Source organism: Xyrauchen texanus, chromosome 11 (genome assembly GCF_025860055.1).
Source record: "Xyrauchen texanus isolate HMW12.3.18 chromosome 11, RBS_HiC_50CHRs, whole genome shotgun sequence".
In the NCBI taxonomy this organism is placed as follows: Eukaryota; Metazoa; Chordata; class Actinopteri; order Cypriniformes; family Catostomidae; genus Xyrauchen; species Xyrauchen texanus.
In genome coordinates, this window is record NC_068286.1 from 5812132 (window position 1) to 5831649 (window position 19518).

The 19518-nt window shown below is 40.4% G+C and overlaps 2 protein-coding genes across 3 annotated transcripts; one reads left to right on the forward strand and one right to left on the reverse strand.

Moving 5' to 3' along the window:
• Positions 1–696: 696 nt before the first annotated feature.
• pus10 (pseudouridine synthase 10) lies at positions 697–10064 on the reverse strand. 2 transcript variants are annotated; one of them, XM_052137903.1, is made up of 18 exons: positions 9839–10064; positions 8093–8219; positions 7081–7308; positions 6832–6918; positions 6720–6754; positions 6522–6633; positions 6367–6428; positions 5990–6035; positions 3871–3935; positions 3700–3785; positions 3470–3595; positions 3330–3386; positions 2546–2622; positions 2196–2251; positions 1946–2063; positions 1697–1839; positions 1067–1166; positions 697–931 (listed from the first exon to the last, which is right to left on the reverse strand). In XM_052137903.1, the coding sequence occupies exons 2-18, from the start codon at positions 8216–8218 to the stop codon at positions 893–895; spliced, it is 1563 nt and encodes a 520-aa protein (XP_051993863.1). In that variant the 5' UTR covers position 8219; positions 9839–10064; the 3' UTR covers positions 697–892. The 2 variants fall into 2 exon arrangements, with proteins under 2 accessions (XP_051993863.1, XP_051993862.1); XM_052137902.1 differs by having other exon boundaries at positions 8093–8222.
• Positions 10065–10116: 52 nt separating this feature from the next.
• LOC127651865 (T-complex protein 1 subunit delta) lies at positions 10117–18272 on the forward strand. Its single transcript, XM_052137900.1, has 13 exons — positions 10117–10390; positions 10731–10783; positions 10871–10960; positions 12463–12571; positions 12659–12923; positions 14547–14679; positions 14877–15016; positions 15908–16004; positions 16143–16253; positions 16515–16645; positions 17339–17573; positions 17675–17788; positions 18127–18272. The coding sequence occupies exons 1-13, from the start codon at positions 10282–10284 to the stop codon at positions 18139–18141; spliced, it is 1602 nt and encodes a 533-aa protein (XP_051993860.1). The 5' UTR covers positions 10117–10281; the 3' UTR covers positions 18142–18272.
• Positions 18273–19518: the final 1246 nt, after the last annotated feature.

The window sequence follows — 19518 nt, forward strand, 5'->3', positions numbered from 1 at the left end:
ATTGCCATTTGGTAGTATTTATTTTAAGTTATATTAAAATGTTCAAATTTCTGGATGTTTCCATGTGGTTTTCTTACTATATTCAAATTGGGATGTTTTTTATAGTATTATCTCTGTATTAAATTAATGCTCAATGTATAGTAATAATTTCAAATACATTTTGTAACCATCTTTTAAATAGGAGTTGGAACCTGGAGTTAAGTGCCTTGCTCAAGGACACGATGGTGGTGACTGAACCAGCAACCTTCTGATGACCAGTTATGTGTTTTAGCCCACTACGCCACCACCACACCATAATTTTGAAATATAACAGCTCAATACCAACAATCATGCCACTGTCAATCATGCCATGTGATATATTTATCACATTGTTCCCCATTCTGATGGTTGATGTGAACATTAACTGAAGCTCCTGACCCGTATCTGACTGATTTTATGCACTGCGGCCACACGATTGGCCGATTAGATAATCACATGGATGATTGTTGGTGCCACACGGGCTGGTTTGAGTATTTCTGGGATTTTCACACACAACAGTCTCTAGAATTTACTCAATGGGTCCGTTTACCCTCAACTATTTAGCAAGCTCACCTTACACCCCACTTTAAATACTTTTTTATGTGACAATTACACTACAAAAGCCACTACACTAAGAAAGAGGAACATGACAACAACAAGCTTAAACAAAATCAGGCTGTTTTATTAACAAAATACAATGCATTAGGATTCGTTTTATAATGCAACAAATACAGCTGTCAAACTAACCAAGCGCTATCACAGAGCTATTCTCACACTGCAACGGGTATTTTGGGGGGGATTGTGAGGCTTTTTTTTTATGTGTTAAGCTCAATTCCCCAGAATTCCTTCATAATTCTCGTTTCAAGATGGGAAGTCAATCTGGAATCGCAGGAGGCCAGTCGATATCTACTGACTGAAACAAAAAACAGGTGGGAGAAATATTAGTGATCTTTCAATGAATGAAATAAAGTGCAACTAAAGCTGAAAATCCTCCACCCTGCATTCAAACCTACATGTACAAAAAACAAACATGTAGAGTGAAACTGACCTCGACGTCCAGCTCTAGGATATCAGCATCAGTTTTCATGAGGTCACAGAGGTTTGGTTTAGTGCGGCCAAAGTCCCCGTGCACAAACTCTTTTATGTAACTAGTTTCAATCATTAAAGGAAAACCAAGTTTCAGAATCATTATATATTAGTTTTAGAATTAGCTTTGTATGGAAGCCCATTTCCACCACATCACATGCTATGCTAAGTCATGAGATACTTGGTCACATTTTGAGATAAAAAGTCATAATTATAAAATCCTCTGCCATAATTATTATATTCAAAGTCATATTGACCTCATAATTCTGACTGACCCAATTTCAAAAACGTTGGGACAGTATGAAAATAAAATGCTAATAAAAACAAAAAGGAGAGATTCACCCTTTGCTATATTGAAAGCACCACAAATGAACATTATATGATGTACATTATACCTTGTGAATTTTATAGTTTTTTTTTTAATGTACAGTATCTTGTAATTATTAGAGATATTCTTATTATGACTCAAATTATGACTATTTAACCCATTTTTGTCATGTCCCGGAAATGGGCTTCCATAGTCTTAGATCAATAATTGTGAGTCGTAAGTCTCCACAAGGATATAAACAAATATGTGTGTGTCTAAGGATACGTCCCCGCTTGTGTGCAGAGCTTTAAGGTGAAATGGTGCGTGTCCAGGTAAGAAAAACTCATAGTGTGTATGAGTCTCTGTCGGACCGCCAGCGGCCGGCGATGAAGGACTCTCAACGGGGTCTTCTGAGCAATCTTCAAATCCTACACGCATACAAACACAGACAGACAGCAGTGATCAGTACCTCTCTCGTCTTGTTTCACTGATGCCCTGTGCAGGCGTCTAAGATCATGGACAGATATTGAACACCTTGATGTTTTCCAGAAACTCCAGATCAGTGCTGGAGATGGCTTTGTGTGTCCAGATGAGGGCGCTGTAGGATTTCGTCTTCGCCTCTTCGCCCTCTTTCATGCGACTTGTTGCTTCCCTACAGGAACACACGCACTCCTTAAAGGGACAGTTCACCCAAAAAGGTTCTGTCGTCATTTACTTACACTCACGTTGTTCCATACCCATATGACTTTCTGCCGTGGAACACAAAACACACACACACACACACCTGGTGACAATCTGTAGGTCTCGTACTCTAATTTTGTCAGATGACTGGTTGATCGTCTGCAAGACAAGGAGAGAAATGCACAGATCCATAAAGTTGAAAAGATGTTTAGCAGATGTTAATTAGATTGTGAAGCTTTCCAGATGAAAAGATCTTAAACAGACCTCTCCAGAGATGTACATGTGCTATCTGGTTAGAGAAGTTTTCTATTCAAATCTTGTCATGTATGGTTTTAATGCTGAATATATGTATTTGGTGTGACTAGGCCATAAGAGAGATGCTCTTTATGTGTTTGGGCTCCCAAAGTATTGCGAGCAAAACAGCAGTTTACTAGATCCATAAAAGCTTTTTACCTCCTGCAGTTGTTTGATCTCAGTTCTGTTCAATTTAACTCGGTGCGGGTTCAACAACTCCATACTGAAAGGCCGACCTGAGGAACACGGACGACAAATATAACAAATATCTTTCCAAAAACAGTTACATAAGCACATCTGTATATTACACCATTTCTGCAATACTTCAAGGACTGTTCCTGGATCAACTCAATCGACAACATTTGTGGGATAATGTTGATTACCACAAAAATGTACTTGACTCGTCCCTTCTTTTCTTTTTGGGGATTTTCTCTCCTTTTCTCCCCAGTTTGGAGCGCCCAATTCTCAATGCGCTCTAGGTCCTCGTGGTGGCGTAGTGACTCGCCTCGATCCGGGTGGCGGAGGACGAATCCCAGTTGCCTCCGCGTCTGAGACCGTCAATCCGCGCATCTTATCATGTGGCTTGTTAAGCGTGTTACCGTGGAGACATAGCGCGTGTGGAGGCTTCACGCTGTTCTCCGTGGCATCCGCGCGCAACGAGAACCACATTATGGCAACCACGAGGAGGTTACCCCATGTGACTCTACCCTCCCTAGCAACTGGGCCAATTTGGTTGCCTAGGAGACCTGTCTGGAGTCACTCGAGTCAGCGTCTTTACTCGCTGAGCTACCCCGGCCCAATTTTTTTAAGAAAAGTACATTTTGGTGGTAATGCCACAAATGCTGTCGATTGAGCTTAACATGTATCGAACCCGGAATATTCCCTTTAAGAAACCAAACAGCAAGTACATGTTTGCGTGTGTAAATATAACTTTATTTTTTACCATTTCCAAGAGTCCTCACGTCCACATCCTCTCGTCCTGATGATGAGAAGTTAAAACCTGAATGCAAGAGAGACAACAGTAAACCTCCTACTGCACGTTGAAGATCATTTGACACAGGAATCACATTCACAAACACTCACCGTCAGCTCTGAACGAGAAGAGGAGAGGAGCAGCGATCAGCTCCTCCACGGATCCCTCCATCCGTCTCTCTCCATCGATCACCCACGGTGTCTGTGGAAGCTCCCGAGAAAACTTATTATACCGACCTGCAGACAGACAGAGAGACAGAGAGAGAGAGAGAGAGAGACTTTGTATTTGTATACCCATCAGCACATTGCAACCTTAAGTTTTAGTACTGGTTTGGATGTACCTGCTATAAAGACAGAATTGTGGAGACATGTGGTGTCCAGTGCTGTACACGTAGTTTTTGGTTTCTTCGGTGGACAGGGGTAATGTCTGTATAGAATAAATCAGATCACAAAACCAGAGATTATAAAAATACCAACATACCAACGTGCGGAAGAAAACTCAAAACACTGACCTGCTAAACTTCTCATCAGAGATCTTTTCTAGAGATTTCACCACCGCCATCCTGGTGAAGATAGACTGCGGGACACAGAGAAAACTAAAACTTACATTTAATCTCCAAAACGTTTCAACACAGAGTAAATTATATTCATTTCCATAGATTTAATAAGGTGGATCCAGTGAAGTGTTTAAATTTGTTGGGAAACAGCAGTCACAACTAGAGCTGTCAATCGATTAAGATATGCTGATTAATTAATCGAGTTAAATCGCAATTAATCGTATATATATATATATATACATACATACACATCAATATTAGTCGAGAAAGGCCCACAAATAAACAATTATTTGGAATATAATCATTACAGGAATATTCAAGCTTCAATACAAGTTAAGCTCAAACGACAGCATTTGAAGAATAATATTGATTAACACACAAATGTATTTTTACTTGCTCCTCCTTTTCTTAAAAAAGCAAAAAATGGGGCCTGGATAGCTCAGCGAGTAGAGTTGCGAGTCAAATCCAGGGCATGCCGAGTGACTCCAGTCAGGTCTCCTAAGCAACCAAATTGGCCCGGTTGCTAGGGAGGGTAGAGTCACATGGGGTAACCTCCTCGTGGTCACGATTAGTGGTTCTCACTTTCGGTGGGGCAAGTGGTGAGATGTGCGTGGATGCCGTGGAAAATAGTCTGAGCCTCCACATGCGTTATGTCTCCATGGTAACGCACTCAACAAGCCACATAAGATGCGCGGATTGACGGTCTCAGATGCGGAGGCAACTGAGATTCATCCTCTGCCACCCGGATTGAGTCACTACGCCACCACGAGGACTTAAGAGTAAAAATAATTCGCTGTTACAGCGAGGCACTTACAATGGAAGTGAATGGGGGCCAATCCGTAAACATTAAAATACTCACTTTTTCAAAAGTAGAGCCACATGACAAACAATTTGCATGTTAACATGATTTTAGTGTGATAAAATCAATTTCTTCCCTTTTCTGTTTAAAGCTATAGCCAACTTTACAACTTTGTTACCATGACGATGTAATGTAAACAAACCCTAAAACGACTGCAATAATGACAATTTTAACAACTTTACAGCTCAAAATAAAACATGAGTTTATCAGAATAATTAATGCAATTGCCATTTATAAAATTATAAACATCACTGTGGCAGGGTGGAGGGCGGGGCGGGTCGTGATTCTACACACCCGGTCCCTTATCAGGCTAATCAAGCCTCCGAGAGGGATAAAGGCCGACTGCAGGCGGTGGTGCGGGAGAGAGAGATCGTTACGGACATGTCCGTCGTGTGTGTTTGTCTTTTAAGTTTATAATTAAAATATTATTTATATTGCCAAGCCGGTTCTCGCCGCCTCCTTTTCATTGAACTATGTTACACTGGTGCCGAAACCCGGGAAGGAGGAGGGATGCCTGTCGCGAAGTCCTCGACACTGCTGTCCATCCGGGGGAGCGTCGCTGCCATCCGCCGGGGGATGGAGTAGACCGACCACATGGATGCGGTGAACGGCCGCCGTCCGCAAGGCGAGTGGGGACTGGACTCCCCGACCGCCTGGAGCGATGGAGCCGCTGCCAGGGGCGGAGGAGTGTCCCCAGGAGTCACCATGAATGCAGAGGGGGTGTTCTTTCTGCCGGGGGTCGTGGGTCTGACTCCGGTCCGCCCGGGGAGGAGCGGCTGTACATAATAAATACATAACATTATTGTGGCAGACGAGTAAAGCATTGATAAGACAATACTAAAAGTGGCTTTAGAAGCCATTGAACAACATGTGATTAGTTGCCTGCACGGCTGGAGTTTTGTTTACTGCCCCCTGCTGAAAACAAGGTACTTCAAGCTTGAATTGCTCCGATGGTAGGAAATACCTTATTACGGTTATTATGCACAACTTGCATAATTAGACTTAGTTCTGATTAAAACAGAATTTTTTGTGGGAAATAATGAGGGGCGGGACTTGATTATATATATATATGAGATTTAATTAGATCATAAAATGTTAGGCTATGATATTAATGGTTACCATTATTATTCCCCACCCATGATTAAACCAGCACAAAATAAATAACATTCAGAGACAATGAAAACTTTTGTTTACTACTACAGACAACAATCATACCAATTTGTTTTTGGTGGGTTTGAAACAATCTGGACAAATGGTCGCCCTGCAAAAGAGAAAGAAAGACAAGATCTGCATAAATTAAAGCGATATGTCGTGAAGTGCTGAGCATCACAGGGCTTTTATCACAGTTAAGGGATTGTTCTTTTGCCATCATTTTTGGCAGGTGTGTGTTTGTCTGCATTGTACAATGGCTTCAATCGTGGCTCATCCACTCAGAATTGAGGAGAAATGATCCATTTTATATAACTGATTTTGATTTGTTTATTCTTCCAATGCTAGGGATGCACTGACGTATCGGCCACCGATATTTATAAGCCAATTATTAACCATCGGCATACCGATAAGCTCAAAAATGGATTATTTTTAATACTTACAGAAAATGACAGTCTTCATCTGTTTCTGGGTGTGTAAACCCGACACTCACTTCAAATGCACTCTACAGATCAGAGAACAGACAGATGATGGACTAAATAAAAAGAGAATAAGGGAAAAATACTCCTGTGTTTACATGGTCTAAGGAGAGTCATACATTGGCCAGCACATCAGCGCCCAGGTCCTGGCCGATCTTTCCCTGTACGGCCCACTTGAAGGCATCCTTTACCTGGATGACATCATCTTTCCCCAAACACATGCTCTTCTCCCTGGAAACACAAAACCTCACGAGGTTCTAGCAAACTGCGTTTGCGAGCACTGAAGGCAAACATGTTCTGCTCACGAATGCACGTACCTGACTTCCCGTTTGATGTGTAACCAGCAAGAGTGCTGTAGCAAGACAGAGAGAGAGAGACTATTATAATAAGTCACATTATACAGTGGTCACGTGTGGAAGTGTGACTGACCTCTCGGACGGAGAGCTGAGCAGGAAGAGAGACGGTCAGTACCAGACGGTCAAACTCATACTGCTCTTTCTTCACAGCATCGGACACCTGCAGACAAATAAAAACAGTGACCGCAGCATTCTGCAAAATATCTCATATGGGTTTGGAAAAGCAGGAGTAAATGATGACATTTTTGGGGTGAATTATTCCTTTAAATGTACTGAATTTAATGGGTGATTTTCACACTGAATGCTCAGTAATCCGTTGTACCTGTTTAGCATAAGTGTGATCACAGAAGTGCTGCAGTACTCCGAGACACACCGGACAAATATCCGAAACTGTCTTTGGCTCTGCTGGAGTGACAGAATCTTCCAGGCTGCCGTTGTCTTCTATTTTCATGCGTTTCTTCGGCGGGTCCTCGGACTGACCCTGATCAGATGCATCATGGGACTTGCGGTTTTCCTCGCCGATGAAGGCGAAAAGCTCTCTATGTATATCCTGCAAAGTAAAAGAACATTACTGGAATAGTTCACCCCAAAAAAAAAACATATTCTCTCATCATTTATTCACCCTTATGCCATCCCAGATGTCTATGACATTCTTTCTTCTGCAGATTTTTAGAAGAATATCTCAGCTCTGTAGGTTCATACAATGCAAGTAAATGGTGGCCAGAACTTTGAAGCTCCATAAAGCACATAAAGGCAGCATAAAAGTAATCCACCTGACTCCAGTGGTTTAATCCATGTCTTCAGAAGTGATATGATAGGTGTGGGTGAGAACAGGATTCACATTATGTCCTTTTTTACTATAAATCTCCACCATTGACCAGCGCCGACCAGTAGGTGGCGATATGCACAAAGAATGTAAATAGTCAAAAACAAAAGAAGAAGAACATGAAAGTGGAGAGTTGTGGTAAAATAAGGACTTAAATATTGATCTGTTTCTCTCCCACACCTATCATATCACTTCTGAACACATGGATTAAACCACTGGAGTCAAATGGATTACTTCTATGCTGCCTTTATGTGCTTTATTGAGCTTCAAAGTTCTGGCCACCACCTTCTGGACCTACAGAGCTGAGATATTCTCTTAAAAATCTTCATTTGTGTTCTGCAGAAGAAAGAAAGTCAAACACATCTGGGATGGCATGAGGGTGAGTAAATGATGAGAGAATTTCCATTTTTGGGTGAACTACCCCTTTAATACAAAACACATTCAAACTGTTTTGCATTCATATATAGTAGAGTTTTTCTATCAATGCATAACAGAGGTTAACAGTGACCTCGTAGGGTTGTCTGTAAGATGAGTAGGTCCCTACACAACAGAACCGGAGAACACATCTCGCACAGCAGCCAGCGTCAAACAGCTTTCTTACAATGGGTCGATCTTTCTCTTTGAGGGCAAGCATACTGCTGAGAAGAGGGAGAGAGAGACAGAATGATGCTCCTTATTTTCTTCATAGTATGAATAAAGAGCATTCCAAAAATTCATATCCTAATACATAGTGCAAATACAAATTGAAGCAAATAAAGGGAGGTATTATGTCAAATTTATTATTCAGTCTTTCTGCCTTTCTTGTTATAAGAACATTTGATGGGCTTCCTGGTTATGGGTCAAATTGAATCCACTCCATTATTTTATATTATATGAAACATAAATAACCCCTAGGTAATGCTCAATCAACAGAATCTTTGGCATAATGTTTACTGCAATGCAAGATCTACTCGTCCCTCTTTTATTAAAAACAAATCTGTTGCAGTAATGCACTTACAATGGAAGTGAATGGTGTCCATCCATAAACACTAAAATCCTCATCGTTTCCAAAGTATAGCCACAAGACGTGAACAATATGCACGTTATTGTGATTTTAGTGCGATAAAATCGCTGACTTACCTTTTATATATAAAGTTAAATCCAATAATGGGATTAGAAGGTAAGAAGTTGTAATATTGGATATAACGTTACACAGATGAGGGATGTAATTTTATCACACTAAAACCATGTTACCATGAATACGGTTTATGTCATGTGGCTATAATTAGCATTTTAGCATTTAATGGACTGGCCCCATTTATTTCCATTGTAAGTGACTCTTTGTAAAAACAAATACAAATAAATAATCGAAATAAGGGCCTGCCCTGGGTGGCTCAGCAAGAATTGACGCTGACTAACACCCCTGGAGCCTCGAGTTCAGATCCAAGGTGAGCTGAGTGACTCCAGCCAGGTCTCCTAAGCAACCATATTGGCCTGGTTGCTAGGGAGGGTAGAATCGCATGGGGTAACCTCCTCGTGTTCGTGATTAGTGGTTCTTGTTCTCAATGGGGCGCATGGTAAGTTGTGCGTGGATGCCACAGAGAATAGCATGAAGCCTCCACACACGCCATGTCTCCACGGTAACGCACTCAACAAGCCACGGGACAAGATGCGCGGATTGACTGTCTCAGACGCAACCGAGATTCGTCCTCTGCCACCCAGATAGAGGCGAGTCACTACGCCACCACGAGGTCTTCGAGTGCATTTGGAATTGGGAATTCAGAAGACATGGATTAAACTACTGGAGTCATATGGATTACTTTCCAACAGCCTTTATGTGCTTTTTTTTTAGGTTAAAAATTCTGGCCACCATTTACTTGCATTGTAAGAACCAACAGAGCTTAAATACTCTTCTAAAAATCTTCATTTGTGTTCTGCAGAAGATAGAAAGTCACACACATCTGCAATGGCATGAGGTTGCGTAAATAATGAGCTGACAATGTCTCACTAAAAAACAGTACATGCATCACATATCACACAGAAGTCAGAGATAAATAATCTTGAAAATCTAAGGGAATACTAACAGAATTTAGAGCATACATTGGAACCGATCCTAATGGGAATCCTGTAGGAATAAAATAAGGTGAACTAAAATTAATTATATTTTCAGCTGTTCCCCAGAATTTCAATTCACTCAGCTGAAGATCCTATTTCATTCCTTTAGGACTGAACGCCCAGAGAAGTTCAGTAAGACAAAAGCTTTCCTCTAGCTTACCTTTATTACACGATCACAGTGACACCGGCTTCTACCATGCGTGTCCAAGTCAAGCGCACATGTTATGAAGGTAGCTCACAATATCGAACTACACTTACATGTAAACGAATGTTATCCTAAAGCATATGAACCGCGATGATAATATAGTCCAAGCAACTTGTATGCTTATGTGGGGGCGTAGCAGACTTATTGCAGCATCTGTCAAGTATGGCATATTTGAAGACACCCGTCGTCGACGTCATCATCATGCGTCCGCACGGTCGCGCTTGGGGTCCTTTTTCAGCTTCCGTCGCAACCGGTGAATCTGGAAGGTTCTGTTCGGGATTTCAGAGCCGAGATTCATCTGAACCCATCCGAACAGCACAGGCGACCTAGAGAGACCAGGGAATATTAGTTTCCTTCGGTGATTCCTGAAGAATAAAACAACATTAATATTGCCCACCATGCCGGGGGCCTTATCCGCTGCAAGTAGTTTTAAAAACAAAGGAGGCGCGTATGTGGACCGAGACAAACCCGCCCAGATCCGCTTCAGCAACATTAGTGCTGGAAAAGGTGAGAAATTACCTCTGGAGATTCACATACAGTAACTGTCAGCATATTATTCTGCTGCTTTCCATGTTATGCTTTGCACTGGACACACGAATCAATATATGCTGTATTTAAAGTCATTTAAAGCTGCGTATTAACCTCTTGCACGTTTTAAGCTCAGTTCATGTCATATGCGCACTGATTTGCGTCCTTATAAGTCTTTTTCAGGCATTGTGTTTGAACTCGTGTTGTTAAACACATGTTACTTAAGTTACTTACTGCTCATATGACTGTATAGCAGTTGTGCATTGTGTTATGGGTGTGGCAGCAGGTGTGACGATTGATCTTGTCTTTTGATTGACAGCTGTCGCTGATGCCGTCAGGACGAGTCTGGGCCCTAAGGGCATGGATAAAATGGTATAGTTGTCTCCTGACTGATTTAAAGTTCTGTATCTTTTGTGGTTCCCGTGCACTGAGTGGATGTGTATGTCGCTGTTGTTGCAGATTCAGGATGGGAAGGGAGACGTCACCATCACTAATGACGGAGCCACTATCCTTAAACAGATGCAGGTGCTGCACCCAGCAGCTAAGATGGTGAGTTACTGTTCCGATCTGAAAATTTGGGAATAAATTATAAACCTTATCAGCTTGTCTCATAAATATTAATTAGGTGACAACATCACCATAAGGCATATGTCAATGATAATCTGACAGCCATGTTTAGCCTTTAAATGCACTGCTGTTTAATCAAACATTATTACATACTTGAATCTTTAGAGACCTGGACACGCGTGTCTGTCTCAAAATGTCCAGATAGTGTCAAGTTTTTAAAGCATTTAAAAGACAATTTGAAAAATAGAATATTTGCTGATATATGGTCCGTGTACTGCCATACACATATTAAGCTACACATGTATTTTCTCAGGCACTTTTTCAGTCTAAATACACTGATCAGCCACAACATTAAAACCACCTGCCTAATATTGTGTAGGTCCCCCTTGTGCTGCCAAAACAGCACCACCCCGCACCTCAGAACCGCAATCTGATATTATATTCTGCTCAGCACAATTGTACAGAGTGGTTATCTGAGTTACTGTAGACTTTGTCAGTTCAAACCAGTCTGGCCATTCTCTGTTGACCTCATCAACAAGGTGTTTCCATACACAGAACTGCCCCTCACTGGATGTTTTTTGTTTTGGCACCATTCAGAGTAAATTCTAGAGACTGTTGTGAGTGAAAATCCCAGAAATACTCAAACCAGCCCGTCTGACACCAACAATCATCCATGAGATTATCTTATCAGCCTATCGTGTGGCAGCAGTGCATAAAATCATCCAGATACAAGTCAGGAGCTTCAGTTATGTTCACATCAACCATCAGAATGGAGAAAAAATGTGACCTCAATGATTTGGACCGTGGCATGATACACATTTGGTACTTAAAGAAATAGTTCACCCAAAAAGGAAAATTCTCATCATTTCCTCACCCTCGTGAGATTCCAGATGTGTATCACTTCCTTTCTTCTAGAGGGCACAAACAAAGATTTTTAGAAGAATATTTCAGCTCTGTATGTCCATACAAAGCAAGTGAATAGTGACCAGAACTTTGAAGCTCCAAAAACCACAAAGGCAGCATAAAAGTAATCCATACGACACCAGTGGATAAATCCATATCTTCAGAAGCGATATGATAGGTGTGGGTGAGGAACACATAATATAATAATATATATATTTTTTGATGTGTGTGTGTGTGTGTTACACACTATTAAAGAGGTTGAGGAATGCCAAAGAGTTGTGGGAACAAACTCCAAAAAAATTAATGAGGTAAAGGTGGTGGAATGAGCTTCCAGGTCACAAAAGAACCGAGGTATGCGTTTAAGGGTCTTGGCGTATAAACTAGGGATATGCCAATCACAATTTAGTTTTTTATTATAACATCTACTGATAGGTTGGTGGTTCTTGATGAAAAGCATTTGGCATGGCCCGTAGTTGATTAGCGCTTGAGCATTCATCCGGTTCAATGATATAGAACTTAGAAATTGCCACAATTTGAGGCTATAGTTTGACTATAATGGGGATATTTCACTGTGTTTTCAGATGGTGGAGCTGTCTAAAGCTCAGGATATCGAGGCTGGTGATGGCACCACATCAGTGGTGGTGATTGCTGGAGCTCTTCTTGATTCTTGTACTAAACTGCTACAGAAAGGTAAGGCCAAGTTGTTGCTAAAGTCATATTTGTGCTAATAATTATAAAGGTTGCATGAAAGTGCTGAATTTCTGTGTTTCCTGGCAGGTATCCATCCGACCATCATTTCTGAGTCATTTCAGAAGGCTGTAGAGAAAGGTGTGGAGATCCTGACCTCCATGAGTCAGCCGGTGCAGCTTAGTGACCGAGAGACTCTGTTGAACAGCGCCACCACCTCCCTGTGCTCCAAAGTTGTGTCTCAATACTCCAGTCTGCTCGCACCCATGAGCGTCGACGCTGTCATGAGGGTCATCGACCCCACAACAGCCACCGGTGTCGACCTCCGCAACATCAACATCACAAAGAAACTCGGGTGAGACATAAGAGCGGCCCATGGAAGAGCAAGGCATCAAAAGGGAAGATTGAGAACACTATGCTAACACTATGAGGTCGACCGATAGTGGATTTTGCAGATACCGTTGACTACGGTGCTGGAAAACGCAGATAACGATTAATCAGTAGATAGTTTTGAAAAACAATTTCTTTCCATACAATGACATAGACAATGGCACAGACATAGAGGCTAAAAAGTACAAAAGTAATAAAATCCCAGATGCAGTTTATTGTTCAACCAAAATTGACAAAAGAAAAAAATTTGTGATTTGATACAAAATGCAGGATTTTAACTGTAAACAAGCCCAAAACACACAAAGGGCTGTCATCTTGAAAATACAGAGATTTGGCTTCGTTACAATGCTCAATATTTAAGTATAAATTAACCTTTTTATAAACAATATATTCATCAAATTAAAAGTTTTGAATATATAAATATTCAACCAGTTGAGGCTTATTGAGGATTAATGTTCATCATTATTCAAAAGGTATAAAGTTGGAGACACGATGTATGTGCTGACTGGGCACATTTCCATATATTTATAAATATTTCTTTTTTGCATGCCCTCGCTTCAATACATCTTTTTTCAAATTGAATTAGATAATCAAGTATTCAAAATTGAAGTCAGGATAACATGGATGAATATTGTCAATGAAAACCGATTTAGATTCAACCAAACCCCATGTGATTTATTTCACCTCTGAAGGCCGCTGTTATACTGTATAATCAAGCCATACTAATAGGTCAGAATCCTCCAGCGTTGGCCACGGAGGAATAAGAAAAATTGCGGTAGATCGGTCTACCTCTGCTCTGTACAGCAGTGTAAATCTTAGAGAATAAATGTTAATAAATAGTTAATCATCTCAGCATTGATACTTTATATCAGGGGTGCACACACTTTTTTACGTGATGATCTACTTTTAAATGACCAACTCAATACGATCTACCAACTAAAAAAACAGTTTTGTTTAAAAAAAAAAAAAAAAAGGCTTGTTGGGACTACTGCATTTATGCCTACATGGAATTCATCTTCTAATTAATTAAAAAAATATATAATAATGTTCATTGTTGATATCATTCAATTTTAACTCTAAACCCAAAACACCTACTGCACAATATAAAAAAATAGCCAGGGCATTCACCTTATTCTGATGACTTGCACGGAATTGAATCAGACAGTTTTGTATAGTCCGGGCATTAGCTGCTGGTAGCTAGCCTCAAAAACTGCTAGCATCGCAATTTCGCGCTCTGTTCTCAGAAGCCCTTGGAAGGCGTGAACCTAGTTGTCATGGCAACTGAATAAACAAAAATCTCGCCAAATCTCGGTCAAAATGTACTCGTCAAGTGCAAGTCAGATAGAAACTAAAATATGGAAAAACATTAATATTTATTTGTATTAAAATTTAACGAAATACATTTACATTTTGTGCGATCTACCAGCATTGCGTTTGCAATCGACTGGTATATCGCGATCGACGTATTGGGCACCCCTGCTTTATATCATCTTATTTTAATGCACCACATTATGTTGGCTAATTTCATATAATAAAATATTTGATGCCACCCAGCCCTGTTGAATCTTTGTGTCGTGTATGTTTGCAGAGGGACCATTGATGATTGTGAGCTGGTGGATGGTCTTGTGTTGACTCAGAGGGTGGTGAACTCCGGACTGTCCCGTGTGGAGAAGGCCAAAATCGGCCTGATACAGTTTTGCCTGTCCCCTCCCAAAACTGATGTATGTGATCGCATGCATTCTGCAGTAGTCACTGTTCTAAAAGCCTTTTACTTACGGCTGTGTTTTTGACCATGGTTTTGAATATAGATTATTTTCTTTTACATTTTTTGAATAAGAGATAATGTTTGATAATCTTCAGTATGCCTTGGTTTCAAAGAAATGGTCATGGATTTAGTTGTTGGTGTGTTTGTGGACAGATGGACAACCAGATTGTGGTGTCAGACTATGCTCAGATGGACCGCGTTCTACGTGAAGAGAGAGCCTACATCCTCAACCTCATTAAGCAGATTAAGAAAGCTGGCTGTAATGTGCTGCTCATCCAGAAATCTATTCTGAGGTACACTAGCACCACAAACAGAGGTGTAAGGAGGGGCACACACTGGATATTAATTTAATGCTGTAAATTATACAGGAACCTTCTAACTTTGTGCATTATGTAAATATTCATTTTAAAACTTGTTTTCACTGTTGTTCACCCAACAGTGAAAATTCCCTCATTTACTCACCCTCATGCTATTCCAGATGTGTATGACTGACTCAATTCTCCTCAACACAAATAAAGATTTTTAGAAGAATATCTCAGCTCTGTTTGTCCATAGTGCAAGTGAATGGTGACTAAAATTTTGAAGCTTCAAAAAGCACATAAAGGTTGCATTAAAGTAACTGCTTATGAAGACATGGATTAAACCACTGGAGTCTTATGGAGTACTTTTATGCTGCCTTTGTGCTTTCTTGAACTTCAAAGTTCTGGTCACCATTCACTTGCATTGTATGGACCAACAGAGCTGAGATATATATTTACATTTATGCATTTGGCAAACACTTTTATCCAAAGTGACTTACAGTGCACTTATTACAGGGACAATCCCCCCAGAGCAATCTGGAGTTAAGTGCCTTGCTCAAGGACACAATGGTGGTGGCTGTGGGGTTTGAACCAGCAACCTTCTGATTACCAGTTATGTGCTTTACACCACTACGCCACCACCACTCCAATATATATATATATTGGGAACTACAATCTGAACAGCTCTATTTAACTGAAAAAATAATCAGCACAACCAAAACAGAAGTAAAAATTAATATTTTTACCTAACCCTAAATGGTGAGAGATCTTTAATATGCTGTGATTTAATGTTTCTAAATTCTCTCATTCGGAATTATAATTGGTGGAAATCATGAGGTGGTAAATGAGAGGTTCTCATGATGTTTGTGAATGTGTGTTTCTCAGAGATGCTCTGAGTGATCTGGCCTTGCACTTCCTCAATAAGATGAAGATCATGGTGATAAAGGACATCGAGAGGGACGAGATTGAGTTCATCTGCAAGGTACATCCAGCTGAAGCGCTCTCAGCCAGACTCTAAAGATGACCAGAACAGTTGTCTTGAAGCCACTAGACAAGGCCTATATCTGACATCGCTTTTGTCTGCTATTTAACTTGCTCCCTTTTTATCCACTCTCGTCAGACTATTGGTACCAAACCCATAGCTCACATTGACCAGTTCACTCCAGAGATGTTGGGCACAGCTGAGCTGGCAGAAGAGGTCAGCCTGGACGGATCAGGCAAACTGGTGAAGGTGAGAATGTCCTTCAGATTTCACATTTTTATAACCTAGAATGTGGACTGAAGCGTTCTGATCCTCGTTGTAGTTTAAAGTTAACATGAGTTTTGCTAGACTCACTTGAAAATGTATTTAGTGTCACCTGGCCTTGTGGACAAACATCATCTTTTTGGTTCTACGAATGAAACTGTAATTGATATTCTGTGCAGGCTTGGATTACTCTTTCTGTGTAATGAATGCAGAGTTTGATTTGGGCTTGTGTTTACATGTCTGTAGATTACAGGGGTTGCCAATCCCGGAAAGACCGTCAGTATTGTGGTCCGCGGTTCTAACAAGCTGGTGATTGAGGAAGCAGAGCGATCCATCCATGACGCCCTCTGCGTCATCCGCTGCCTCGTCAAAAAGAAGTAAAGAGATATATATATATATATTTATTTTGTTCCAAGGACCGCTTTTTTCAGTCCAGAGTTTTGGTTACTTGACAGATGAGATATAAAGGAATATTCTGGGTTCAATACAAGTTAATCTCAGTCGACAGCATTTGTGACGATGTTGATTACCACATAAATGTATTTCAACTCCTCTAGGTTACAGAGTCACTTACAATTGAAGTGAATGGGGCCAATTTTGGAGGGTTTATAGGCAGAAATGTGAAGCTTATAATTTTATAAAATCACTTACATTAATTATTCTGTTAAATCTCATGTATTATTTGAGCTGTGAAGGTATGTATATCATAATATTTATGGTCGTTTTAGACTTTGCTGACATCACATCGTCATGACAACAAAGTTGTAAAATTGGCTTTAACTACACAAAAATGGTTGGTGATTTTATTACACTAAAATCATGTTAACGTGCATTTTTATGTCTTGTGGCTATGCTTTTGAAAAAGTGAGTATTTTAACATTCAAAAATTGGCCCCATTCACTTTTGTAAGTGCCACACTAGAACCCAGATTTTTTTACCTCTTGTTATGAGATGGCAATAATACTACATTCTCGAAACAAAATTATGGAAATGGACTCATTACAAAGATTCAATAATTAGTGGTGTGAAACCTTTTAGAGCTTATCAGTTCATTAACTTCGGTCTTGCAGAGCTCTGATTGCCGGCGGTGGAGCACCAGAGATCGAGCTGGCACTGAGGTTGGCAGAATATTCTCGTTCACTGAGTGGCATGGAGGCGTACTGTGTGCGTGCCTATGCCGATGCCCTCGAGGTCATTCCCTCCACTCTGGCAGAGAACGCTGGTCTTAATCCCATCTCCACGGTTACGGAGCTGCGTAATAGACATGCGCAGGGGGAGATAATGGCTGGGATTAATGTCCGCAAGGTTAGACTTTAAACAACCTGCTCTTTAGTGCCTCCTACAGACAGACACCTGCAACTGCTAGCAGGTAATGGAGGTGTGTAATGTCTCTGTCTGTTTTTCAGGGTGGGATCTCAAACATCCTAGAGGAGCTGGTAGTTCAGCCTCTGCTCGTCTCCATCAGCGCGCTCACCCTCGCCACGGAAACAGTCCGCAGCATCCTGAAGATTGATGATCTTGTGAGTGATTTGTCACATCCAATTAGTCTACTAAAGTAAATACTTAAAGGGATAGTTCACTGAAAATGGCTCATCATTTACTCCCAGTCCGTGAAAAAGGAGATGTTGGGTAGAGTGTGAGCCTCAGTCACCATTCACTTTCATTGCATGGAAAAAGATGAAAATGAACTTGGATGGTCTCAGAATTCATTTTTGGGTGAACTATCCCTTTATTGCTAACAAAATTAGCATATTTTTTCAAAACAAATCTAAAGAACTCCTTTAACAATGACAAGCTCAGAATACATTGACTTTAATTGCTTTGAACCAACAATAATTGCCTCTCATTTGCTCTTCAGGTGAATACCCGATAAAGTGTTCCTGAATGTGATTACTGAAGGAAGGCCGTGTACCACTCTAGCACCCCGCTAAGACCAACGTCTCTGTCGCTTTCTGTAGATGTTACCCTGAGTAATTTAATAAAACATGTTTTTTTTTTCTGACACGCAAACGCTCTCCTTTTGTTGTTGTTATTTACCTTGATACATGTTGTAATTTATATAGTACTTGTAATGGCCTGTGTTACTGCAGGTCAGTGTAATCTTATTAGCTAATCTTGTCTAATCGGAGGGAAGGCAGTGATCAGAGGGTGGTGAAAATCAAGTCTGAAGATTTCAGTTTGAATCCACTACCCAATGATTTAAATATGCAGTGTATATACAAGTTTTTAATAGGAATGGCTCTCATTATAAAATGTATATTTCAAAGTACTGTTACATAAAATTATGAGACAAAGCAAAAATTAACATTTATTTTTGTAGCGCTTCCTTTCTAGCGCTTCCTTTCTCACCTGTTTGTAAAAGTATTGCTACTTAGTCTTTTGGAATTTGATTTAACATTTTATAGACCAACTAAAAAATTTATAACAGGATGTTTTCACTAGTCGCTATTGTTGAAAATGCTCATTTACTCACCCTCATGCTATTCCAGATTAATTTTTCTGAATAATATCTCAGCTCTGTTGGTCTATACAATGCAAGTGAATGGTGACCAATGCTCAAAAAGCACATAAAGGCAGCATAAAAGTAATCCATAAGACTTGAGTGGTTTAATCCAAGTCTTCTGAAGAGATATGACACCTTTTTCACTTTAAATCTTGACGTCAACCATCTCCTTGGCGATCATGACTTCAATCTCGATTACACTTCCAAGCTCCATCTAGCGCTTGTGCATCAAGCACTGGGGAAGTGTAATCAAGCTTGAAATCCTGAACGTGCCGAGAGACTGCAATGGCAAGATGTACATTGAAAAAGGATATATTCTTTGTTCTGTTCTTCTGAAGCATGGATTGGACCACTAGAGTATTAAGGGTTGTTTATATGCTGCCTTTATGTGCTTTTTGGAGCTTCAATGTTTTGTTCACTATTCACTTGCATTTTATGGACCTACAGAGTTTAAATATTCTTCTTAAAATCTTTTTCCGCAAAAGAAAGTCATGCGCATCTGTGATTGCATGAGGGTGAGTAAATGAGAGAAGTTTCACTTTTGAGTGAACAATCCCTTTAACTACACGCCTTTTCTACAAACAAGTTTCAAAAGTTCGTTTCATTGGACAATACAAGGAGGAAAATGTATCGGCTTTTTTTATGCGTGGAAAAAAGAGGGCGTGGCTTTTTTTATTATTGTTATTTTACGTGCGCGCTCCCGCAGTTGTAGCGTCACTGTGGCTTCCCGACGCTACGCTGTTTCCA